We start from the raw sequence: 25,362 nt of genomic DNA, 5'->3' as shown, positions 1-25,362 counted from the left end.
ATTTACCGAGGTGTGCAACAATGGGAACGCCAAGAGGCACAAATGATAACGAGGACGATCATTATTGCGACCTTATCGTTTTTTAGTTACTTTTTAATGGGTTAATTGTTGGTGTAATTATATTTCTGAGTACCGAAAATTGTTTTACCTAATTTCAAAATTGTAAAATGTCTTATCGGACTTGCGAAGAAGCAGGCCAATGCAACTCTCCAAGCTGCATCAGGTGTGTTATGGCGAAATACAACAAACGCAGAGCAGTCATTAAGGTAAATAAGCGCTGGAGGAATCCGATGCGTCCTAAAATGCTATAAATCTCGGCTTGATTCATCACGAGTTGGCGCGATGAAAAGGGAACGAGTCCTCCATCGTTGAATTGAATTGCTTCACAATGAGCATGCAGCGCGGTTTCGATGCAAATCACCCTCATTGAGCGTGACAGATTATAAAATTTAATGCCGTTTATTATGCACACAACCACAAATGCGCAGGAATGAGTGATGGGAGGATGCGACTCGAATTGATTTCAAAACGTGCTGGTTGCATGCACCTGCAGTTGCACTCAATCCTCTCCCTCCCGCGATGCAAAGAAAAATAAGACCGATATACCGTCTTCTGATTATCAAACAAGCCAGCGTGAAATGTTTCGTTCCACATGTTTTTCTTCACTTGAAAAATACTCATTAGCTGATTAAATTTAGACTCAATGCCGTTCCACATTCGCCAATGCCGCGAAAACCTTCTGCTTTCAATATCCTCCCTATCGAATTCGTAAACAAACAAAACAACGGTCATCGTCGACTTACCGTGCGCAATAACTCGACCGCGAACGTAGATCAGTTTGCACGGCAACCGCGTGCAGAGTAGTCCTTATTTTCAGAGTCGCGTGGATTAGCGGACCAACGCGCATTCTTTCTGCGCGGATCCCTATCTTTTCCATGTTTAATGAGTTTTCTTGTTTTAATTTCTTAAGCCATCCGCGTCTCAATTGGTGTCAAACGAGTTGATCTACAACATAAATTGAAACCATGACCGCGGGAAATCAAACAACCGAGAAATACGCGTTTGAAAAGTGTCTGGGAAGAAAGCTACAGCGACAGTAGAGACATCTAGTGAGATCAGAGAAGCACACGCAGTTCGAGCAGTCACGTGACTCACAATCCCGCCATTTCATTGGCTAAGAGCAGGCACGCAATGTTAGGAGGGAGTATGGAAAGGAGCTAGCAAAAATAATCTTGGCCAATGAGATGGCGGGATTGAATCACGTGACTACCCGAACTGCGTGTGCTTCTCTGATCTCGCTAGATGTCTCTACTGTTGCCTGCTCGAGCTGTAGCCTTCTTCAAACACGAATTTCTCGATTATTTTATTTCCCGCAGTCATGGTTTCGACTTATGTTGTAGATCAACTCTAGCGCTGTCGTTTGACACCAATTGAGACAGTAATTTTGACACAGAGCCGGTAACGAAAACTCTTTTAACATGGTAAAAGATAGGGATCTGCGCAGGGCGAACGCGCGACGTTCCGCTAGTCCGCGCGACTCAAGTGCAGAGGACACAAGCGTTTGGCTTGTCTTATGAGCAGTGCACCCCGCGGGGTATGCATAATAGAACGCGCTCGCTCATGACCTCCAGTGACCGTGACTGGTGCATCCAGCCTTGTGACGTCACTCGCGGATATGCACCGATCGCCGCGATCCAAGGACAAGCCGTGCTTCACAACCGAGAGTTATTTTCGTGCCCGATCAATCCGACTTTTCCGGCAATCGTTATTTATACGCCTTCTGGGCTCCGAAAGCATCGCATGCGGGGGGAAGTCATGCGTTGTTTGCGGCCGTGTACTTTTTCAGTCCCATTCGGTCGCGTGAGCCGAGTTTGTAATTTGGCAAAGAGCTCGCGGCGCGCGGGACCGCCTTTCTTGTTTTTGTTTAGCTGTGTAAACGAGAGTCCATTTGGAAAAGTGCGAAACGTGCCGCAATCAAACTGAAACCGACGCGTTCCATTCCACGGACGACTGGTGCGCGCTGCGGGTGGCAAAATAACCCACCGCGCCGTGGTAATTTGCTAAGAATTCACGGCGTTCTTTTCAACGCTTTTAGCAATTCAATTGCGGATTTTGTTGCCGCTCTTAGATTTGAAATTCGAATCTCTTCCGAGACGGTGGTTTCTAAACAATTCAAGTACTACTTCCTCGTCGCCAAAAGTGAAATTATATGAAAATGCTCCGTTTTCCAAACCAAACCCGTATTTTCATGTTCTCGCTCTGGAATGCAAATAGCGCTGCTGACAATAAAGTAATCAGCTTCACATTCTCAAAGCGTTTATTGCTCTCGAGAGCGGATTCTCGTTTCAAGCCAACTGTGTGTGTAATTGTCCGGTCGTGTTCGAACGGATGCCTCTCAAACAATTATCAATACAAACGAAAAAGTTGGTGAGGAATTTTTAGTTCCGTGAAGATCTCTTATTTTCATTTGAGGATCATCTTCTAAAAAAAGAGAGTCGCATATTTTAATCAAATATTTTGATAGCCACTTGAATGATAATATTTTCGCATATTCTTTTACGCCTAAAAACTGTATTTGATGAAGTTTCTGAGCACATCAATCGATCCTTGAGGGTAAAATTAGGTAAAGTGGATATTTTTCCCAACCACAAAGTCAGGCGCAACGTGCGAACCTTTTTTCCCGCCAAAACAATATGAATGCGAGAAGTGCGCATGCGTTAGAGCTTTTTGGATTTGACTAAGAAGTCATTCGTATACAGGTGGTCCCTCTGCGTCTGCAAGTGGTCAAACCAGCTCTGACGCATGCGCTCGCATTCATATTGTTTTGGCGGAAAAAAAGTTGCGCTGGACTTTTTAGTCGGAAAAATATCCATTTTTACTAATTCGTCCCTCAAGAATCGATTTGTGCTTCGTCAAACACGGTCTTTAAATATTCTAATTTTGCACAAGAGAGATTTATGAAGCATTGCAAACTAATTTCACGGAGCTAACTGTCAGCGAAGTAATTACTCAGAAATATGCTAAACTCGTTGTGTACGTTGCATTTACAAACAATCAATCAAACACCTGGTAGTAAGAGAGATAAGAAGGACTCCTCGTTAACCGATTGAATGCTAAAAAGACTTAACGTGCAGAGCAGCATGCGCCACTTGCCACTTGAGAAGTCAATCGCGGAAAAAACGCACAATCGCGCGTTTAATCAGCGTGTCAGGTGACACTGACATTGAACTTGTGCGCGCACGCCACTGTCATTTGGCTGCTATTGGCTTCAAATCCACCATCCTGCTGCACTCGTGTGCGGGGCACAATGGTGAAAACGCCCGTCGGTCACTCATACAGGAATTACCTTCGCAATAATTATCAACTCGAACCTTGAGAGACTCGTTTGCCGCTCTGCATAATAAACGGACTCGCGAGTGGAATGAAATGCACTCCGGCTGGAAATGCACCCGCGGTTCCGCATCTCGCGCCGCCACTTTTTCTTTCCAGCTCGTCGTGCGTTCATTGCCTCCTCGAGTGCAATTACTTAACCTCTATCTTTGTTGTCCGCGTGCCCCGCGTTCCAAGCCGATCGATGCGACCGACGCATGGAGGGCACATCCGCGATGCAACTTTCCGATTTCGACCTGGAAAATTAATATTTACACGGTATTTGTCGTTAACAATTCGAAAGACAGACTGGATGTAAAGAGAAAATTGTTTTTAATTTTTGACCTCCGCGTTGTGGAGGACAATGGCACTTGGTATGTACTTCGTTATTACATTATCTTGACTTTTATCATACATTATTATTGAATCGCTGATTACGACTGCACACAGAGAGATTGCAATAAAAGAGTAACTTATTATTCAATTTAAATTTCGACACGGCAAGTCTAATTGAATATCAATCCCCCACAATTTTTTAATTTGTTTTTCTACACTAACCTTTTTAATTCAAAAATAATTATATTAATTTTGTGTATTTATTTTAAAATATAAGCTAGCAATACTGTTAATGGTATGGGCTTGAATTTTTTAACGCAGCTCAGTTAAAAGTATTTTTTTTAATTTATATAAATTTATTAAAGTTGAGCATAGACTCCCGATAAACCAAAAATCAACGGTACAATGCTGTAAATGATTATATCAAGTCGAGGTCATGAGGAAATCATTAGATAATTATTAAAAACTGAGGTAAAACTGGTAAAAATTGAAAAAAAAAATGCTTTTTACCAATTCTCTGCATTTTTTTAAATGCGGGTATTTTGCAACCCTGCCAATACTTAAACTCATCCCTTAGGATTCGTTTGAAGCCAAATTCGACCTTATTAGCACTGAATTATTGAGAAAATTAGAATTTGTACTGTATCAAGGTCCTTTTTGATTAAAACAAATTATTTATCGATCAACTCCATACTGCCTCCAACAATTCAAATAATTTTCAATTGTCGCCCTGTATCAATCCCCTTCAAAATGCCACATTTCTAGTCCGTCAATCAAGCAGCAAAGTTGACACGTTCGCACAATCAACGTCGAGGATCCGATCGCACTAGAACTCGGCTTAATCATCATTATCGCCGACTTTCGCAATGAAAAGGTCAAATCTACGTCGAGCAAAGAGTGGTGTCGGTCTGCTGAAAATAGCCAATTTGCGAGTCTCAAGGACCACCGAGAGCGGTGTTGCTCAACGCGATCGCAGACAAATTGAGCGCGTGCACCAAATAAAATGCACTCGCTATAATGCTGCAGCGCTTGTGCGTGGCGAATTCGTGTTAAGCAAACACGTATGACAGCGAGCGACAATGCAAATAAGGTGCTCGCTCGGCATAATGGCCCGCGCAACTCACTCGGGGCGTGACGCAAAACTCTCGACTGCTCCTCCAGCCAGACGTTCAGAAACAATAAATCCGCGCCAGATGTTGACGAGATACATTCGCGTTTTTGCGCTGTGTGTGCACTCTATACTCACCCGCTTTTTGTCCTTTTCACAATGGGCGCAAAAAAGGACTCGAGACGCCGCTTTGCGAGGCCAGCTCCGCTATGATTTTCGCCACCAACTTGATTCAGTTAGGAACAGTGTTGGTGCTATTCAGTTTCTAGAGGTTAATATGAAATAAAATAACATCAAGTCAAGTCAAAAATGATCTAGGTGTAAATTTCAAAATTGCAAAAATTATTTTTTCATTTAATTTTAAAATATGTGATTTTGACGGAATTGGGCACAATAAATTTGCCATTTCCAATTACTATTACCAGCTAATTATCCCCCGAAAGGACCTAATGGTCCGGCGAATTGTTTGGTCCCACGATGGACCGGATGGTCCCTTCAAAACAGACTGTTTCAAATCGACGCTCCGAATTTTTTCGACTGGGAGCTTCGTCGTTGTTATAAACTAAAACGTTCGTTCAACGATCTCTTGTTCCAATCTGCTGGTGTTGCGATACACTTTCCTAATTGACACCGGCTCGCACTGGTTGACTCCTAATTGCTTTGTTATCAACACCTCAGAGTCAACAAATATCCTTGCGATTTTCACTCCTCAATGTGCGTCACAGCATAGTTATTAATATTCTCGCATGTGCTCGCACAGATTCAGTCTGATGAACTTTCTTTTTGCCTTTATGGCCCTCATGAGTTGCATTTTTAACGGCCCACATTTAAAAATAAAAAATAAAAAAATTAGTCTCTTTTCTCCCAAAACATTTGAGGCGATAACACTTTGTTTGCGTCAGAACGTCAAAGACATTGTTGTCGCCTCATTTGCGGAATGCAAAATTGCAAATAAACCTTGGTTTTGTTTTCGCACTCGATGGGCGTGTGCGATAAATAAAATGAGATCTCTAGTCGGAGGTGCCAGCAGGGTGTTATGATTAATTCCGTTTTTTTCCCAGCCTCTATCGCGATTGGGAAACTGTCACTTTGCATTATTTGCACAGAGCAGCGCTTAATACTCGAGGGATATTGTGATTCCTGGCGCGCGCGCTCTTTCCTCTCGCTTGGGAAATTCCACGTGGACGCTGGGATATTCGATCGCCTCTTTCCTCGTTCGACTCAATGGAGCTTGCAGTGCAAGTCGTTTCTTTACAACATACCGAGTGGAATAATCTAATAAAATGCAATTAACCTGAAAATAGAACTCGAATTGATATCTGCAGGTAGAATTGAAAATAATGTAGCGTCATCGCGACGAGATCGTGTGATGCCATAATGGCCTTCAACTCGGGAGATATCTAGAAGAAGCGATTTTATTCTTGATTGAATGCGATTCATTTTGCTGCGAAAAATTGTATTCGTCGTTGTTAGACCTGCGCGCAGCCGCGTGTAGTGTGTAGTCACAGTCATCAATCGGCTTTGCTTTTTACGCGTCGCTTGCGTTAACGTTTCAAAACAAATGTGTTGATTAAGTGGCTATGTAACTAAATCCCGTGGTGAAAATTACTCAACCGCACTCATAATTAATGGCAGCACACATAACGTGCCGAGTTATGCAACGCCGCGAGTTTCATAACGCGAAAATCGCTCATTTATTCGCCGATCAATCGGCGCGGACTCATCTTCGCGAGGGGCCGGTGTTCTTATCCGCCCGCGAGGCCGCGTGTGTGTTTGCCGAGGCCAAAGACGTCAGCAAGCATTTGACAATACTATGCTGTTGGGGCCGTATTCGCGGCGGCGGCAGCGGCAGCAGCAGCGGCGGCGGCGGGCAAGGCTTAAGGCCGAACCAATTAGCGATCGGTGCGCCTCGAGTCGCTGCTACGGCGGCGGACGCGGCAGCCTCGCGCTCAGTCTTGGTGTCGTTCGCCTGAGAGTCGGTACAGGTACCGCCGGCTCCTCATCCTGATCTCAAACTGTGCTCGCGCGTGCATGAGGCTGCTGGACCAGTAGCAGATCTCTCCCGTCCGATTTTGCATAACCGCGATCGTCACGATGAAAATGAAGAACCTCAAGTACTTGATCATGGCCCCTAAGCAGACCTATTACGTCGACCAGATCGAGTCGTTCAAATTCAAATCGCAGGAGTCGCTCGACTCGGCCTCATCCATCTCCTCCTCATCTTCGACCGCCGATGATGATTATGAGGTGAGCAATCCGCGATAACTTAGTGATTCATCGGTGATTGCGAGTTTTCTCGTTACTAATTGAATTAAATATAAGCGACTGAGTCAATTGACAACGGAGATGCTTGCCAGAGCACTCTCTAGGGTGTCGTTGCATCTCGAGCACCGACAAAGTGGGTCAAAAGTCGAGCAGCCCCTGCACTCTCGCCAGGCAGCATCTTCGTTCAATAAACAAAACAAATAATGCCGTGATTCCCTTTCTTATACTGCTTTTACCCGGCCTGGAAAAATAATTGTATCTCGTGAACGTAACAATTGATAATATTTTTTTTAACTTTTACGTAATTCTGAAAATTAGTTGGAATTATTTAACGTCAGAAAAATGTTTCTCTATCGATACAGGCTAAATTGTGTTTTTATCAAGCTTAGATATCTGAATTGCAGGCCACAATAGTGCTGTTAATTTCCAAATATTTTCAAAGAACACACAAGTTTGATGAAATCGCCGACTGGTATGCATCCCGCCCCTCGAATCGAATGACCGTCTTGCAGCACCCTTATCTCCGACAAATATTGACCAGTGGCCTCCACAATAGATTACAGTCGTCACGCACACCAAAATTTACGTTTCTCCACGAAAAAGTAAATAGCTTTTGTCCAGAATGTATCAAGGCCTGTTTCTTGCGGTAGCCGATGCTCAAAACATCTAACACCGCTCAAAACACCAAACACCGGCCCAATTTTCTTTCTCTCAAACGAGATTCCTTTGCGTGCCGAGTGTTTATTTACCTACAGCTGCCGCACCGGAAGCCGCGCGAGATGGAAATTTCTCTAATTGGCCCTGATATATCGAGAAGCCGCGCACCATTTTAATTAGTTTCGTCTGCTTTACAGCCTCTCAGTGCTCCGCTGGAGTTTCAGTTAGATTATGGAGGAATGCGACCGTGCGTTTCAATAAAAGTGGGACACCTGTCGTGGTGCTTAGCCAGGCGATGGGCAAATAAAAACAACGAGCGAGAGCTGTGATAGTGCCGATCGGAATTCACCGCGGGCCAAGTGCCTAGCTTGCTCAAACCAGACGCAATCATTCGCACACTAAAAATTCCAGGTCAATCCTCCACGATTTTCGTCCGGCAGTGCATTAAATCAATTTCCAAAACCGTCTTCTCTCCATTCATGACTATGTATTTATTTGAACGATCGGGCTACCGGTCTCCAGCAGCTTTGAGTCGTTTATCCATCGATCGATTGCATTTGTCTCGCCCTAGTTGGGATTCATCGGTGATAACAATTACATCAGCTCCCGCTTGGGAAATAAATGCGATCGCTTTGGCCATTGGCCCTGTCACGTGGGACAGACCAATTTCTATTCGTCACGTGGAGTAGCACTACTTATAATCCGCGCTGTTTGGCTCGTCGGCATTAAAAATTTACATTTTGGCCGGCACGACACTGCGCATGTGATATGACGAAAGTACATATAAGAACTCGCTCGCTCACTGCGGTCTTTGTTGTCGATCCAGATTAAAGCTAGGCGAACTATATGGGAATTAGAAATTTTGACTGACATTTTGTTCAATCAGTTGATGAAAACGGTTCACATGCAGAGAAAGTTGGCAATATCTCTTCGCCGCCGATAATTAATGAATAACAATACATTTCCCAAGCCGCGAGTCCGCCACTGCATTCCTTCTCGAGCGCCCGGGAGCGCATTTTCACTCGTGCCGCCGGTGTCAATGCGTTTGCTTGCGACGAATCGTATGATAATTTGAGCGTGCGTTGCGCAAGAGTCGAAAATTGGCGTCGGCGCCGCTGAACAATGAGGCTGGAAGCTTTGTTCCGCAATTTCGTAATTTCGCCCTTGTGATGAAGTGCGCTGATAAAGGGCATTGTGATGACTAGCAAATTGAATCAGCGCGTTTGACATCCACTCTGACCTTCGCCGTCGCTGCTCTGCTCGGCGGCGGAAACAATGAGATGTTAGAATTGTCGTTCAGACGCTAGAGGTTGTTGTCGCCCCGTTGCCATAATGTTGTTCTTTTCTTTTTTTATAAATGGCCTGTGTTGACGATTCGCTTACTCGCGGAAACGACGGGATTCACACGCACGGTGCGCCTCGTGCACAAACGCTCGTTTCGCAACCGTCCGTTGGTTGGAAAAATGTGCTGTCGTTGTTATTTTTCTCGACCGACCACAATCATCCAGGCTGAACGGCGGGAGTCCGCTTGACGTAAACTTTCCAGATTGATTGACGTACGCACGCGCTCAAAATTCCTGTTTTGAAATGTGACAAAGTCCATTTACTCTCTCTCTCTCTCTCTCTCGCTCCCTCCCTATCAGTTTGATTGGAAGGTGTAATGGGTGTAATGTAAATGCGTCAAGCGCGCCCTGCTGATTACATAATTGCCACTTTATCGCGACACGGCTTATATTGCGCCCATCGCCCCGAGTGATCCGCAATAACCTTGGCGTGCATCTAAAAGCCGAATCCTGCGCGCCGCGCGATAGAGTGAGAAAAGAATTCCATTAGAGGAAGTAGAGGTAGTAGTGGGCTGAGGAAGATTTATATTCGTCGCCGCCGCCGCCGCCGCCGTTGCCGTTGCCGCGTTTGAAGGCAAATGGAGCAGGCACAATATGTATAATATATGTATGCAGGAAGGAAGGAGCTGTTGACATTGAGCCCTCGCTGGCCGGCGCGCGCGATCAATGAAATTTCACCTTGCCTCTTTCACACACATGGCCTGAGGAACGCTGCGTTTTCTTGGAACGCAGCCCACTTCGCGCCGTTGCCTTGAGCGCCGATCACTTGCTACTCATGTTCATCAAACTAAAATTTAATCAGGAAAAATCCTTCGTGAAATCGAGTGTACAGAATAATCGTGTCTCATGTAACCAATCATTCTCTCTCTTCCCAGTTTCAGCCAACTCTTTCATTAAACATTCGCGCTGGAGGAGGAAGCTGGAGGGAAAATATTTCCAGCAGCCAAACAGTGTGCGACTTGGCTTCCAAATTAAACTCCTCAATTATTAACTAGATGTTTAACATGCTGACAACAACTAGAACATTTTTCGCTTTGCATCTTTTCATTAACCCTGCAGTTGCAGTGCGCTTTCCCCGCTCATTCACATAAAAGTGCAGTTTTTTTTAAATGCTGTAGCATTAAACTGCGCATTCTACACCTCGAGTGGGAATTTCTTAACTAAATTTGACGTTAGGCAGCAGTGACTTTTGCCCGATCGTAATCGTAACAGCAATAATATACATAATAGCACGTTTATGATGATGATTATTGTTTGGCAGAGAGATAAAAAACCAGAAAATTGCGCTATAAAACAATAAAAATTGTACAATAGCATAATCCCGACATGAATCACTGGGGCTTGTAAAACTTTTCGTGTCTTCATTCGCGGAACACGCGATTTGCATGTGACCCGCTTATTGATTGGATCTCTTTTCTCCATTTGCAGGAGGGATCAAGCTCTGGCCTGGAAGGATCTCCCAGATTAGGAAGAGGCAAGAATGAGAGAGGAGGTCTCGTCGGTCTGCGGAACATCGGGAACACTGTAAGTTTATTCAAAAATGAAATAGAGTCGTTTGTTCGTCATTTGCGTAATTTCTCCCCGAGAACCTTGTTCAATATCGACCTTGCACGTTAGATACTTTGAACACGAAGAAGACCTTGTCCATTAGTTACTTACTTGAATGCGTCCCAAGAGGTTTGGAATAATTCTTCCTCAACGGCTGACCTCTGATGATTCATGTGACTGCGTGGGTTTTTTAATGATTTGCAAATATTCCTCCGTGTTTTTTTAAACCAAAAATTTATTTTATGTATTATATTGCTTTATTTTAACCAATAACTGTCACTTGCTCGTGATTCAAATTTTTTTACGATATTTGAGAAGCAAAGAAACAAAGCTCTCAAAATCAAAGGCGATTAAGAATCAATTTCTGTGTGCAAACAAGTGTGTTTATTGCGATCGAAAATAGCCCGTCGCGTAGGCACGATGGCCGTAAAAGGTTTTTACAATGGTCTCTACTATTAGCAAAGCCTTATCACGGTGCTCTATTTAAGTGTCGCTCGGCTGCCGAGGCGCGAATCAATCGTAAGGGCGTCGTCACATTCGCACAAACACACGCCTATGCTTGATATCGGAAAGAAAGAAAGGCGAACCCTTGTTCTAGTTGGGGGTCCGTTTTTCCCGTTTGGCAACCGCCGTTGCGCCATTCGCCTCGTCAAATCGCGTGTGTTTTTGCTTCCGCGCCGCGATAACACACTTTCTGTGGTTTGGAATTACTCGTGTGTGTGCGTCAGGCAGGATACAATCCGCCGCAAATTTGCTGTGTATATATAAAAAAAGTTGAGAAATTGTTTGACGTATCAATGGCGCTTACTGTTATCGCCTTAGAGTAAAAATAAAAATAGATTGGGGTTATTGTACCATTTTTATTGAGTACTTTGCTATTGATATCGCGATTAATAATGTACTCAAAATATTACTTTCGCAAGGAAAATTCCACGAAAATCATAAAAAGCTTAGTAAAAATATTTTTGAGGTTTTGGTCATGCAACAAACATTTCTCCCATATTATTATTATTTTAACACATGTTATGAAGGAAATATTATTCATTAGATTTCTGCTATTTTTTGTCTATTTGTATTGCATCGCGATTTAAAAAAATTTATATATATTATGACATTTTAAACTGTTTTGACACTGCGGTTAAACTTAAAAATAATTGCAATTAATTGAAATTAAATTTCTGTATTTCTGTAGCTACACATTATGGACCTAATTGTAATTTCTTGTGAAAAAATATCATATTCAAAAGTGTGTAGCAAGAAAACTGACCTAGAGAGAAGCATAAAAAATATTTAAAAATTTATAAATTATAGATTTAGTGTTGCACGCATATTTCAAACTATTTTACCTTTATTTTGTTAGCTAATGCATTGTTTTTCCAATTTTTTGCAGTGCTTCATGAACTCCGTGCTACAATGCCTGAGCAACACACGACCCTTGCTCGAGTACATTCTAGCAGAGGGATACCTTTCCGAAATCAATAACTCCTCTTCATCCATGAAGGGGGCGCTCATCAAAGGTATGTTTATTTTCTTCTTATTATAAGACCGTCTTTTATGGAGTTTCTGGGCACACCAATCGATTCTTGAGGGTCGAATTAGGTAAAATTGACATTTTTTCCTACCAAAACGTCCAGCGCAACTTTTTTCTCGCCAAAACAATATGAATGCGAGAAGTGCGCATGCGTCAGAGCTGGTTTGAGCACTTGCAGAGAGACCACCCTGTACAAATGACTTCTTTGACAGATCCAGCAAGTTCTGACGCATGCGCACTTCTCGCATTCATATTGTTTTGGCGGGAAAAAAAGTTGCGCTGGATGTTTTGGTAGGAAAAAATGTCAATTTTACCTAATTCGACCCATAAGAATCGATTGGTGTGCTCAGAAACTTCGTCAAAGACAGTCTTTAAAAAAACTTGAATTTGTATTTTTATTGTGTAATGCTTTATTAAAAATTTCCTGACATTTTATTTCAATGCTTTGCAGCATTTGGCTCTTTGCTACAAGAGCTGTGGAAGGGCGACAGCGACGAGCGCGTGGTCAACACGAGCTCCTTCAAGAGCCAGGTGCAGCGGTTCGCGCCGCGATTCATGGGCTACGCCCAGCAGGACGCGCAGGAGTTCCTGCGCTACCTGCTCGAGGGCCTCCACGAGGACGTCAACCGGGTGACCACGCGGCCCAAACCCATCCTGACCGAGATCGACGACTCGCTGAGTGACTCGCAGAAAGCCATGGAGGCGTGGAAGCGCTACCTGCGCAGGGACGACAGCAAGATCGTCGACATCTTCGTCGGGCAGCTCAAGTCGACGCTGCAGTGCACCGTGTGCGGACACTGCTCGGTCACGTTCGACCCCTTCTGGGACTTGTCTCTGCCCATACCGCCAAGCGAGAGATACGGTCAGGTGCGGCTGGCGCAGTGCTTCGACTTCTTCACCAAGGAGGAAGTCCTCGACGGCGATGAGAAGCCGGTATGTTTCACCTGGACCTCTAATTTTGATTTAATTTGATTTTAAACTGTTTAAAACCTTGATGTTGGGTGACAATGGAAAATTATTTGAATTGTTGGATCGACAAACAATTATTTCTACAATTTTCTATGGTGAATATTCAAAATTTTCAAATTTTCCCCAAAATTTCCATCGCTCGACCACATTTTCTTGTCAGATTTCGACTCCTCTCGTCGAGATCTGTCCAACAGCGTATTAGGGAAACTCTTTGTTGGGAAATAAAATAGGATTTCAATTAGGGAGGCAGTACTCACCATCTGAAATTTTAATTTTTTAAATTGATTGGAAAACATTAATCCCGTTTGTACTCTACTCTATATTTGTTGCTCTTTTTGCAGACTTGCTCTCGGTGCCAGACAAGACAGAAATGCCTCAAGAGTTTTTCAATCCACAAGTTCCCCAGAATCCTTGTGCTCCGTAAGTGCATCGTGAGTTTCTACCTCTTAAAATTAACCCTTTTCCTGCGCTTTGCAGACCTGAAGCGGTTCTCGCCATTGGAGAGATACCGTGGCAAGCTGAGCTGCACGGTGGACTTCCCCCTGCAGGGTCTGGACCTGAGCGCGTACGCCTCGGCCAGCAAGGGCAGCAGCCTCGGACAGTCGTGCGCGTACAACCTTTACGGAGTGGCCAACCACTCCGGCACCACCTACTCAGGCCACTATGTGGCAGCTTGCAAACACCCTTACTCCTCAACCTGGCATGAATACAATGATTCAAGGTATTTTATTCTCTTTGATTAGATTTTAAAAATGTTAGAAATTAAATGCTTTCTTTCGATTTTAATAATCCTCCGCGGTGATTTTAGACTCAATCGTGTTGCTGTGCATTCTGTTTCTAGAATTGTTTCTTTAGACACGCTGAAAACAAAATTCAGTCCAGCCATTTGCTGTAGAAATGAAGGAAAAGATTTTTTTTTAAAAAAAAAAAATAGTGGTTTTTCTCTACTCTACGGCTATTGGCTAAACCGATTTTGGTTTTCAGCCCGTCAAAAGTGAAACAGTGGCAGGATTGAGTCTGAAATTGTAACGGAAGTGCCTTTAAATCGAAAGTATTGGGTCTGGCGGCTTCAAACACTTATCAGTTTTTTTTTTGCAAATTTATGACGTTTCGCTTGACGTTTGGTTTTTTCATGTATTTGTGTCATTGAAATAGTTTTCATGACACAATTTGCTATCCAACCTGATTGAAAAGTCAAGTACATCAGTGCACAAACGGAAAATAAGCGTGAGCGATGCCGCAATGGCGACCGTAATTATATGGGGGCGGACATGAGTGATAGTATAATAAGAGTGTGTGTGTGAAAAAGTAGGAATTTTCCCACCGTCTAATTGCTCGTCACTTTCTTGCTGGGGCGTCTCACTAGTTCTGCCTGCACTTAATTATGCTGCTTTTTAAACACGAGAGTGACTGTTTTTTTAACATGCATGTATGTATTTTAAATTAAAAATGTGAGACTGTAATCAGTATAGCCAGTATAGTGCCTTGGAATTACGATATCTTTATCCCAATGCTTGGTTCTAATCGCGCGTTTGTTCGTGCAGTTTTAAAATATATTCATTAATATTTGTTTAAACAAAAATTTGTTCTTCCAATTTAATTAATTTTAAACTGATTGTGTAACAATATATTTTCTGTAATCTAAAGTTTGTGTTTAAAATTTAAGTAATTTTGCACAGCTTCATGAAAATTTGCAATTTAAATTTGATTCAAATTTATATTTTGTTGGGATTTTGGTTAACATATTATTTTTAGATAGCTTATCAATGGATGGGGCATTTTTGAAGTTCTCTAAAAATCAAAGCGTTTCCAATGGGGTTTGTTCTCTTTAATGAGGCAAAAAGTACTGATGAATTTTTTTATTTCTTTATAATAAATATTTACTAGTGGCTTGCGCCCCGTAAGCCCTTCTGGCCTCTAGACGGGAGACGCAAATTTCGACTTTTCTGAAAATTCGGCATATTTTTTTTTAATTTGAAAAATGGTCAGATTTGGACAAACCGCACACAGGCGTACACGCCCCACCGAGGGGCATCGATTGGTCCATAGGGCCCCACCTAGGTCCCGAAGACCAAAGCTGGATAGTGTCACTAATTGCGTTTTTTACTTTAAAAATTAACAACTCGGCTCCTATGGGTCGTAGTGTAAAAAACTAAAATTAATCACACTTGCCTTAAAATTCTGCGTCTTTTTAGGCTCTTTTGCCGTTCTTGTTCCTCCAAAAACTATTTTAAAGTTTTTTAATCCACCCTTAGTCCTCATATCCACAAAATACGCCTTCCCTTCATGATTAAACGCGTCGATTTCTCGTGTTTAGCGCCGAAATTCTCAACTTTACCGGTTTTTGTACACGGGAAGTAAGGGAACAGGTTTATTCCAGGGGATATGTAAATTTTTGTGCTCAGAGGACAACTCGGTAGCCGTCAACTGCTCTGCAAAGGGCGTTGCTGAACTCACCAAATATCTATACCGTTGCTAAATTAAATTTGTAGGGGATACAATAGAAAACGGAATTTAATTTATATTTTTGGAGAAAAATTAGAAGAATATGCTTGAATGTGTTCCTTGTGGCAATGACTGATGAAACGTTTGTAAACTATTACTAGCAATCCATTAACCCTTGATTTTGTCGATTTCGCAGGGTTTCGAGCACGTCAGCGCGCAGTGTAGTCAGTTCAGAGGCCTACGTTCTTTTCTACGAGCTGGCCTCGTCAAACACAAACAACAGCTCGTCGCACCTCTGACCGTAGCATCAAGCGAAAGGCCACCTTGTCCCTCCGACGCCCCCACCGACCCCTCGTCAGAAGCAGCCCCAACAGCAGCAGCAGCAACAGTTGTCCGCAGTCACCCTGAACCACTACCTGAGACAGTATTTGAGGCGACTCGGCTCAGAGTCCACCTGCATTTCATCGTGAGAAATGAAAAAAAAAGAAAAAAGAAATAAATCCGAGTGTGTAGCTCTGCTCTGACAGGACTGGACGCAGTTTGAGAGTATTTTGAGAATTATTATCATTATTAGCGTTTCGGAAAGAACACGTGAATAACAGGAATTGATTCGGTTAATCAGGCTAGCTTTGGATGTGTAGCCGCAAAACACTCACTAACTCACCAAGAAGCAGATTCACTCTTTGTCAGACCCAACAAATAAAATTGAATGGTTTCAAATTCATGGATTACTTTTGAATCGACTTGTCGCTCTCTCGGGTGTCCAAAATGATGAAACAATTTTTTTCTCGTGCCGCAGTCGGGCACACGGGTTCCCAGCTGGCCCTAGTTACTATTTAGTCATTAATGAAATACGTGAAGTGGCTGACTTGTGATTGCACGCGGAATGTGAGTCAAGTGAAACATGCTTGCTAACCTTATTCCTGTTTTTTTTTTTTTTTGTATTTTGTATTCTGGAATGAGGCAAAGCCAAAGTACGCCAAATTGCCATCGTGCATTGCTTTTCGTTGTGGTGCTTTCTGGTGTCGTGCTACCGTGTAGCAGAACCAAGAAGCCGATCCCTTGGTTGCTTTTCACAAGAATAATTGTAATCTTACAACTTATATACGCATAATATTCTAAACACCTGCCGCCGCCGCCGCCGCGCTGATGCATGATTATTTTCGAGTGTGAATGCAACAGTTATTTTCTCTCGTCACTCAAACTGAACTTTTCTATGGTGATTACATTGCGAAACGGCAGTTTTTGATACTTAAAGAAGTAATAAACGCAGTGAAAAGTAAACGTTTAAAAGCAGGTTAAGATGATGTAATTTTACAACTCAAAACAGGCACATGTAAACTGTCAACTTTGTATTGGTCTAAAATGAATACTGATAATGATAATAATTGTAAACTGAACACGAGATGAAACAAAACAAAACAAAAAATTCAATCTGCGCTTATTTTTTATGAAAAACGGCAAGGGAAATCGCTTAACGTGTATTTATGAGTTACGGAAAGAGAAGAAATACTAGTCACTGAAAACAATTGCATAAGTTTATCCACACAGGAAGAAAAATAGCAGAGAGTACGTGCTTTCACCATTTTTGCTTCATGATAATTGTAATTTTAGCACCGCGCCTCATCCTGTTTATCTCTCTATCTCTCTCTCTCACTCTCACTCACTCACTCACTCACCTATCAATCACCTTGTTTCTCTAAATGTGCTCATTCTTAACATCATTATTACACTGATGCTAATTTGTCACTATACTTGTATTGCAGTTTTCCGTGAAATTTGCACTCCTATATATTACTTTGCCACTTTCAAGACAACGTTTTCATTGTCCAATGAAAACACCTTACTTATTTATTTTTCAAGTCACCATTTTCGAACGACACAACATGCGTCATGTATGCTCCCTTGCTCCCGCCACTCCACCTCTTTTCAGTCCACATTCGTGCTGTTAAGTAATTATTAATCATTAATTAATGTGATTTATTATTAATGAGTATTAAATCTGTAAAAAAAATATGAAATGTCTCCCATTGTAAAATAAAGCGAGTGTGTAAAAATGTAAGAAGAAAAATACTTATGTAAATGAGGGGAGTTCATTTTTTGAGATAAAAGATAAGTTCAGTACATGATGAATTTCGCTTGGTTTCATTTCTTAATAATTCCCTTTCCAGCAGATAGATGAAAGACGCTGCTAGTGGAGCTAATGTATTTTTTACTTCAAAGCAGGACTGTATGAACAAAAATCTCTTGGAGCTTGAGAACAAAATTAATTTCCGTATTAATGCAATTATTTGATTCAGTTTCTAGCTGAAATTTCGAATAATCTTGAAAATTTAATTTTGAAAGGTGATACACTGAGGGATGGATAGTAAATTACAATCCTTAAAGCAAAATTAGAATTTGCTGCGGTTGAACTTAAATAAAAAATCCAAATTTTAAAATTACCCTCTATATTTGTAATATATTTTACACCTTTATTCACCTTATTCAAGGCTTTTATTGATGGAGGAAATTAATTTAATTATTAATATCATTATTGACACATTTAAGTGTAATAAATGTGATTTAAATACGTACTACTTTTATTTAGAGCAATCACCCCATTCTGTTTAAATTTGTCTATAAATAGTTACTTGAATGCGTTTTGAACAATCAAAGCATTTTGTTTGGTCTTCTAATAATTTCCTTCTTTCTTACTTTCGTGGTGAATATCACGGATATAAAAATGCATACTATTCTGCCAGGACAAGTGTTTCTATCGACATAGTATGATGTATTAAATTTGGATTTGACCTTCGATATCAGGCGGCGATTTCAAGAATTCAGCCAAATTTTGGTGACCTTTCCCAATTTATTGCCCACTCAATTATCTTTCGACTGGCGTTGAGTTTTACTCCATTTGCACTTTTGGAAGCCAAGATAATCGAATTTGAAGCAACAGGTGTTTCTCGAAAATAATCCAACCCTGTAATTTAGACAGTGTTTGGATTTAAAAAAGATTAATAGTGCGAAATCCTGGAAAATTCTTGTTGCCAATGCATTAACTCATCCCTTAGAATTCAGTTGAAGGCAAAATTAACCTAAGTAGCAGTGTAAAATTTTTAGAAAAGTGGCTGCAAAGTTAGCACTGTCTCCTTACTTGAAATTTTATTTTATTTCACAACAAAGAGTTTCCCTAAAAGGTTTCATGCGCTGTTGGACAGATCTCGACGAGAGGAATCAAAATGTGCCAACAAAATGTGATCAAGCACCTCAAATTTTGGAGAAAATTTGAATTTTTACTGTTGAATTGTAGGACTAAATATTTTTTTAATTCAAATAATTTTTAATTGTCACCCTGTATCGATCAAAAAATTGATAAACCCTTTTCCAACCTTGTGTCTGACCTGTAGGAATTCAAAAATATTTGATCAAAAAACGCAAAAACAATTATGGAAAAATTCGACAAAAGCGGAGACAGGAAGCTGTATTATCATTTTTATCCACACTGACGAGTGAGCACAAAAGCCCCTATGTGTGAATATTGAGGATGCAGGAATGCAGTCGGCGGAGTAATTGTGTATTAATCTCTCTGTTCGATGCTGCTAATATTTATTGTGGCAAATAATATTGCTCGGCACGGCGGCAGACACCATACATTATGTTAATATACGCGATCACGATGTCAAAAGAGAAAATGTGTAATTTTGCATCGGTCTCTCGAGTCTGGATGGCCGGCAGCCAAATTCTATTCAAATGATGCTAAAACATACCATCAAGTACTTTACTAAATAATAGTGGTGATAATACGGGCATCTCGCGCGAAAAAAGTTTCCACTCGATTTTTCTCTGCGCTTCGCTAATAAATCTTCGATTTTAAATTCTTCGCAGCCATGAGAAGGGCGATCCGAACCTTTTTTGCGCCGACGGCGCACTCAAAGCCAATAAAAATCGTTTGCGCTACGGAGTCGGTAATTTCTTCAAAAATGAGCATCAATTTTCGATATAATGCACTGTCAAAAATCGATAGTCGTTTACTCTGAGCTTCAAATAAATAAGTCATACTAATTGAACATTGATTTCGATTCAGAGGAAAATGTTAAATTCAAGTCAATCGAAATATTGAAAGTTAAATTGTTGGTTGCAATAAGCAATTGATCGATAAACAATTTGTTCTACGTAAAAAATTACCTTTTGCTACATACTACAGTAAAAATTTGAATTTTCCAGCGCTTGACCTCATTTTCTTGGCAGATTTCGATTAGTCTCGTCGACATAATCTGTCCAACAGCGTATGAAACCTATTATAAAAACTCTTTGCTGTGAAATAAAATTTGATTTTAAAGTTTTCGCCATTTTGCAGCCACTAATCTCAAAAAGTTACAGTGCTTTTAATTTAGCTCAATTAATTAGCTCGATTTTGGCTTTAACTTAATTCTAAGGGATGAATTCATTCTGGCAACAAGCATTTTCCAGGATTTTGCAGTATCAATGCACTTTAAGAGATTGAAAAATATTATTTTTCACCTTATTTAACGTTTTTATTAAGAGGAGAAACTCATTTTATAATTTTAAATTAGTAATAAAACGCGTATAACGCATTGCAAAAAAATAAAATTAACACTTGTTTAAAAAAAATTTAATTCTTCATTAATATTAATAATAATTTTTATTATTTTTGATTAATTTTAATGATAAATTTTTTTATTGATTTAAATGTATCCATTTTATTAATAAAGATTTGTATATAATTTTTAAATTTGTCTTTAAATATTTACTCAAATCAAAGGTAAAGTAATTAAAGTGATTTTGATTTGAATAAATAAGTTGCCTCAACTATTCTTGCAAAGACAGACAATTGAATTAAAGTTTAAGTGGAACGGGTCAATTAAAGCTTCAAAAGAATTTTTAGGTACCTATAACTTCCTTAGGGATCACATTTGCTACAGTAAGCATTTTCTAGGCATTTTATTTGCAGTATCAAATCTTATTACAATTTGAATGAAAAACGTTGTTGGCAAACGTGCATTTCATTTGATTCCATTTTTTTGTTCATTTCGGTATTGCAAGGACAGTGCGACAGTCAATCCGACAGGGGAAATACATATTGATGTTTGTTGAGCGCCGCCAAATATGTATACATTTTTCAAATAGCTTTGAAGTGGTCAGCCGCTTGAACAAAGGGCAGCTGGAATACCCTGCTTCTCCCCTCTCGGCAGAGGAAAAAAATAGAGAACAGCGAAAAGGACGAGCGATGACGAATTCGCGAGACAACTAATTGATAGGTTCGGCCGTGGCCGCAGGCAGATTTAACAAAGCGCACGCCAGAATACTTAAAGAAATCCTGTATAGTTTGGCCAGTTTTTTAGAAGGTGTTGATCACAGAGTTAAAAACTCTCTTGTTGAAAAATATTATGTTCTGTTGCAAAATTGCCATTAATATATATTAACATTAAAAGTACAAACAGTTTTCCAGTCCAGTAGTAGAAGACTAACTAAAAATTTATTCTTGACAAAACGCAATCCTTAATCTTAAAATAAAGCTGTGCTAATTTTTTTTTTTTTTAGAAAAATCCTTTTTTTTAACCTTTCCTTGAAATAATATTTAAAAACGAGGAAAAAGTGCGTGCCTGAGCCGCTCGCAGTCCACGCAGCGTAGCACATGGGGGTGGAAAAAGGAACTTAAAATTCTCCCTTACGAGTGCTGCTGCCACCTGAGGGTGAAGGGAGATATTTTTCCACTCCTCCATCTTCCTCAACGACCGCGTCATCAGGAAAAACAAGTTAGCGTTGCAATATCCTTCTTCAAAGTTTCCCATAAATTTAGCCGCGTGCCTTTCGGTTTTGGAAAAGTTTGTTTCAAGGAGATATTATCTAAAAGCTTCTATATAGTACGGGGCCACCATGGAAGCTTCCACTATTCAATGGAAGATGCTTATGCAGCATACAGCAAAAGCAGCGAATCGAATTCGAGAAATTGCTGGTAATTTTGGTGCGAAGCTCCCAACCAATTTCGGACTGGAACATCTCACTGGCTTGCGTACGTATTTTATTGTCAAAGTTTATTTTTGCCGTTTTTATACCCATTCCTGCCCGTTCCATTCTGAGGTATAAAATCTATTTGGATTTTAACTAAAAAAATTTCGATGTTTTCAGCCAAGGAATTGATGAATAAGATTGTGGTTAAATTGGTGGAAACTAAGTGCACCAGACTAACGCGAGATGGATGGGAGATACATGTGTTACTGATGCCCGCCCTTCGCCTCTATCTCGCCACGGGACCCAGAAAAGTCGATTTGACGGCTATTCTATCATTCTCTCCAAGGCGACAAAAAGATCAAGTTTTAAGACTGGTAATTAATTATGATAGAGATATAAGACTATTTTTAATTTTCTCCTTTGTTTATAGTTGGTGTCGCTTATTTCTCAACAGGCTGCTGACATTGAGGAACTGTCTGTGGTCGCCACTGGACCTTTCTCATCGTTTTCTGCCATTGCCAATGCTAAGCTGTTGAAGTCGTTGGGAAAATTAAGACGCCTTAAAGTACTAAGAATTGAAGAGATTTGCAAGATCCGATTGATTGATTTGATCGAGCTTTGCCAAAATCTTCCCGACTTGGAATTTCTTCATTTCACCGTATCAGACTTGACACACGATCAGTTTGACATCAAAAGCGACAATATTGTAGAAAAAATGAAAAGTGCAATGCCAAAATTGCAGGTTTTTCTGTTTGCACTAAATATCATTAGAGATGAAGAGCATAATACTGCTCTCATCAGGTGCTTGGCTGACAATCTCCCAAATCTTCGCGTCATCCACAATTTTGCAAGCATATTCAGCTCTTCTGAAGATTACGAGTCATCAAATGAAATACCTCGCGCCTCGGGAAGCTCAAACCTCAGGCACTTGAAGGTCAAATATGATTTTGATGAGGATTGTACTCATTTACCATCGGCTTATCCTTTGGTTACGCATCTCCGGGTTAGTATTATTATTATTTTTCCTTTCATCTAAAATTTCGATTGTTTCAAAAATTCGGCCAGAATTGGACAGACAATTTTTTACTAAAATTAAATCTTTTAACAACTTTTCAACAGATTGTTTGGAATCGTAACGCTAAACCTGAAGAACACAATTTGACCGCATTGCTGCAGCTGACCCACCTGGAAAGCATTGAGTTCTTAAATGTGCCGCATGACATTGTCCACCTCTTTGTGGACAAATTCGGACCGAATCTGCGGGCGATTTGTGTTGTACATGGACAACGTTTTCACGAATCAACAAACTATTCGCTCGGCCAACTATTAGCTTTGTGTCCAAAGCTAGAGAGACTCGCATTCGTGGCAAATTTCAAGGTAGATCCGGAGCCGATCAAGTTTTTCAGCAATCTCAAGGAAGTCAGAATCAACTTCTGGGGGTAACTATATATAGCTTTTTAATTTGTTTGAGAGTCAAAAGCTCATATTTATAACTATCCAACAGCCCCTATGGACACGAAAACACAATTCGACTTACTGACATCCTTCGAGCTCCAAACTTGGAAAAGATAGTTTTCGAAGGCAGCTGCATTGACTTTCAAGAACTTAGGAGAGTGTGCACGTTAATCAAAGAGAAGAAAATCCTGAGAAATTTGAAAACACTTCAATGTGCCAATTTTTTCAATACAATTCTTCATTTCCAAGCTGATTATTTCAAGGAAATAGCGGCGTTCATTAAATGCGTTGCGGCGTCGGTGCCAACCATTAGTGTAATTACGTTCGATTTACATCAAAGTCGCAATGGCTACGCAACGCTGGCAAGGACCCTGACGAACGGCAAAACGACAAATGACGAAATCAACGGAATCACCCGGTTTTTTGCAAATCAAAATATCAATAGCGAGTTGATTGACTCTTTTGTGGACGAAGAGCTAATTGCTATTCTTGAAGATTATAGTTGTTAAGTTTCTACTCTAGTTTTTCTGTTTACTCATTTTCGGCTTTCAATATATGTATTTTTATAAGACATAAATTAATCCAGCATTCCTGATTAGGAACCTCTGTTAATTCTAGTTCTTAATTCCTCTAATGAAAAAGAGTAAGACAAATTTTGAGCTCATTTTTCAACTTCCTTTCATAGAAGGCAAGTCATTAAATGCCAAGTGGCCCTTGAGTGGGCTGGGTCCCTGTGCGGCCTGCGGTGCGCCCATGTTATCCGTTCGCGGTGTTATTGGCACTCGGAATTCAGCATTCGTGCTAGTGCAGTGCGCGCCCTTCCCGCTCCGAGGAAAGGGATAAATAGAGCAAAAAAATAATTTGATTAGTTAAAAGTTGGCTATAACTGTAAAAATTCGCAAAAAATGAGGGTGACAAATTTTTTATTTTCAAAAATTTCAAAGTGGTCCGGAAATTTGAGTTTTTCTAAACATATTGAGAAAAAAGTGAGAGCTTCAATTCTAGCCACCTCCAAACTAAACTCTCTCCCCAGATCATCAGTCAGCACTGCTTTGAAACTTTTCAATCTTGCAATAGCTCCAATCGCAAGTTACGGAATAGAGGCGATTTGGCCATTTTTAAATCTCAAAGACTTTAATAAATTAGAATCCTCCAAATCAAGATTTCTAAAAAGAGCTCTTTCCGTATCCAAATTAATGAAATCCAGGCTGACATATTTTTTTTAGTTATATTTATTTGTTTACATACAACGGTACAAAATTGAAGCTCCTGATTTCCTTGTAAAAGAATTGCAAACGAGATTTTCACTGCCGGAGACCGATTCATTTAAAAAGTTCATGGCTAACCAGGATTTTAAGGCCTCCGAAATCGACCCGGGGTTTTTCGTCACCCCCACCATGGTCAACCAAAATTGGAAGGGAGCCATGTTTATTAACAGACATATGTTCACGAGACACGCTTGTCACGGTTTTCACTATTTGATCTGTAATAAATTGACCTATCACTCCTGCGCGAGTGAGGACTGCGAGTGCAAATTCTGTGATATTAAACAAATTCACTTTTACCATTTTTTTGAATGTGTTAAGAACAATCTGACGTTGTGCCAAGCCGCCAAAGCAAAAACGAGCATTGATATGTGATTTAATTACTCTGTATATTATGTCTGTTGTACACCTTTTGGTGTTTAATAAATATTTCATTCGAAATTTGAGCAAAATCTTTTTTAACTTTATTTTAATCATATGATATAAATTTTAGGAGGAAAAGAAAATTTCGAGATAGCGCCGATTAAATTTTAGGGAAAATCGGCTCAAAAGTTTGCGTGCCTCTAGTGATGAATTAATTTCCAACATGACTTATTTCAAAATCAAGGTATTTTTACTCAAAACTCGCACACCGTTTTACAGATCACGACGAAAGGGATCGAAATGAAGCGAAAAACCTATAAATTTCACAAACAATTAACTCAATGAACCACTTGCTAGGTTCAACAGTGAAAATGTTTTTAATTGTTGGCCTGTAAAGAAACTACATTATTGAAAATTATTTCCTTGCGTTATAAAAAGCATGTTGTGAGGGATTTTCATCTTATTTTTGAGAAAGCAAAGCATTTACACATAATTAATGTTATTAATTCAATGGTATATAACCAAAACACGTACAAAAATTTTAATTTGAAGCTGAACGTGGACGCGAACAAATAAGATGGTCATAAGCCATAACGAAATAAAGCTTAAAATACTTTACACTCGCCTAATTATTAATTAAATAAAACACAACATTCCAAAATTCTTAAAACGGCTTGAGAAATCCATGCCTCGGCTGCTGATTTGCCTTTTATAAAGCACTTCATTTATTTATATTTAAAACAAACACGT

General features: G+C 40.4%; 1 protein-coding gene across 5 annotated transcripts in view; it reads left to right on the top strand.

The window, feature by feature from the left end:
* Positions 1-17,704, top strand: part of LOC135943520 (ubiquitin carboxyl-terminal hydrolase 2-like) — a 42,176-nt gene extending 24,472 nt beyond the window's left edge. For all 5 annotated transcript variants that reach the window (XM_065490086.1, XM_065490085.1, XM_065490087.1 and 2 more), the window contains 6 exons: positions 10,507-10,602; positions 12,017-12,143; positions 12,609-13,090; positions 13,468-13,546; positions 13,604-13,847; positions 15,768-17,704. In XM_065490086.1, coding sequence (XP_065346158.1) covers positions 10,507-10,602; positions 12,017-12,143; positions 12,609-13,090; positions 13,468-13,546; positions 13,604-13,847; positions 15,768-15,870 — 1,131 coding nt within the window. In that variant the 3' untranslated portion in view covers positions 15,871-17,704. The remainder of the gene's footprint in view (positions 1-10,506; positions 10,603-12,016; positions 12,144-12,608; positions 13,091-13,467; positions 13,547-13,603; positions 13,848-15,767) is intronic.
* Positions 17,705-25,362: the final 7,658 nt, after the last annotated feature.

This window comes from Cloeon dipterum, chromosome 4, assembly GCF_949628265.1.
Source record: "Cloeon dipterum chromosome 4, ieCloDipt1.1, whole genome shotgun sequence".
NCBI classification, from domain to species: domain Eukaryota; kingdom Metazoa; phylum Arthropoda; class Insecta; order Ephemeroptera; family Baetidae; genus Cloeon; species Cloeon dipterum.
The sequence above is the reverse complement of the archived record's forward strand: the minus strand, read 5'-3'. Positions and strand labels throughout refer to the sequence as shown.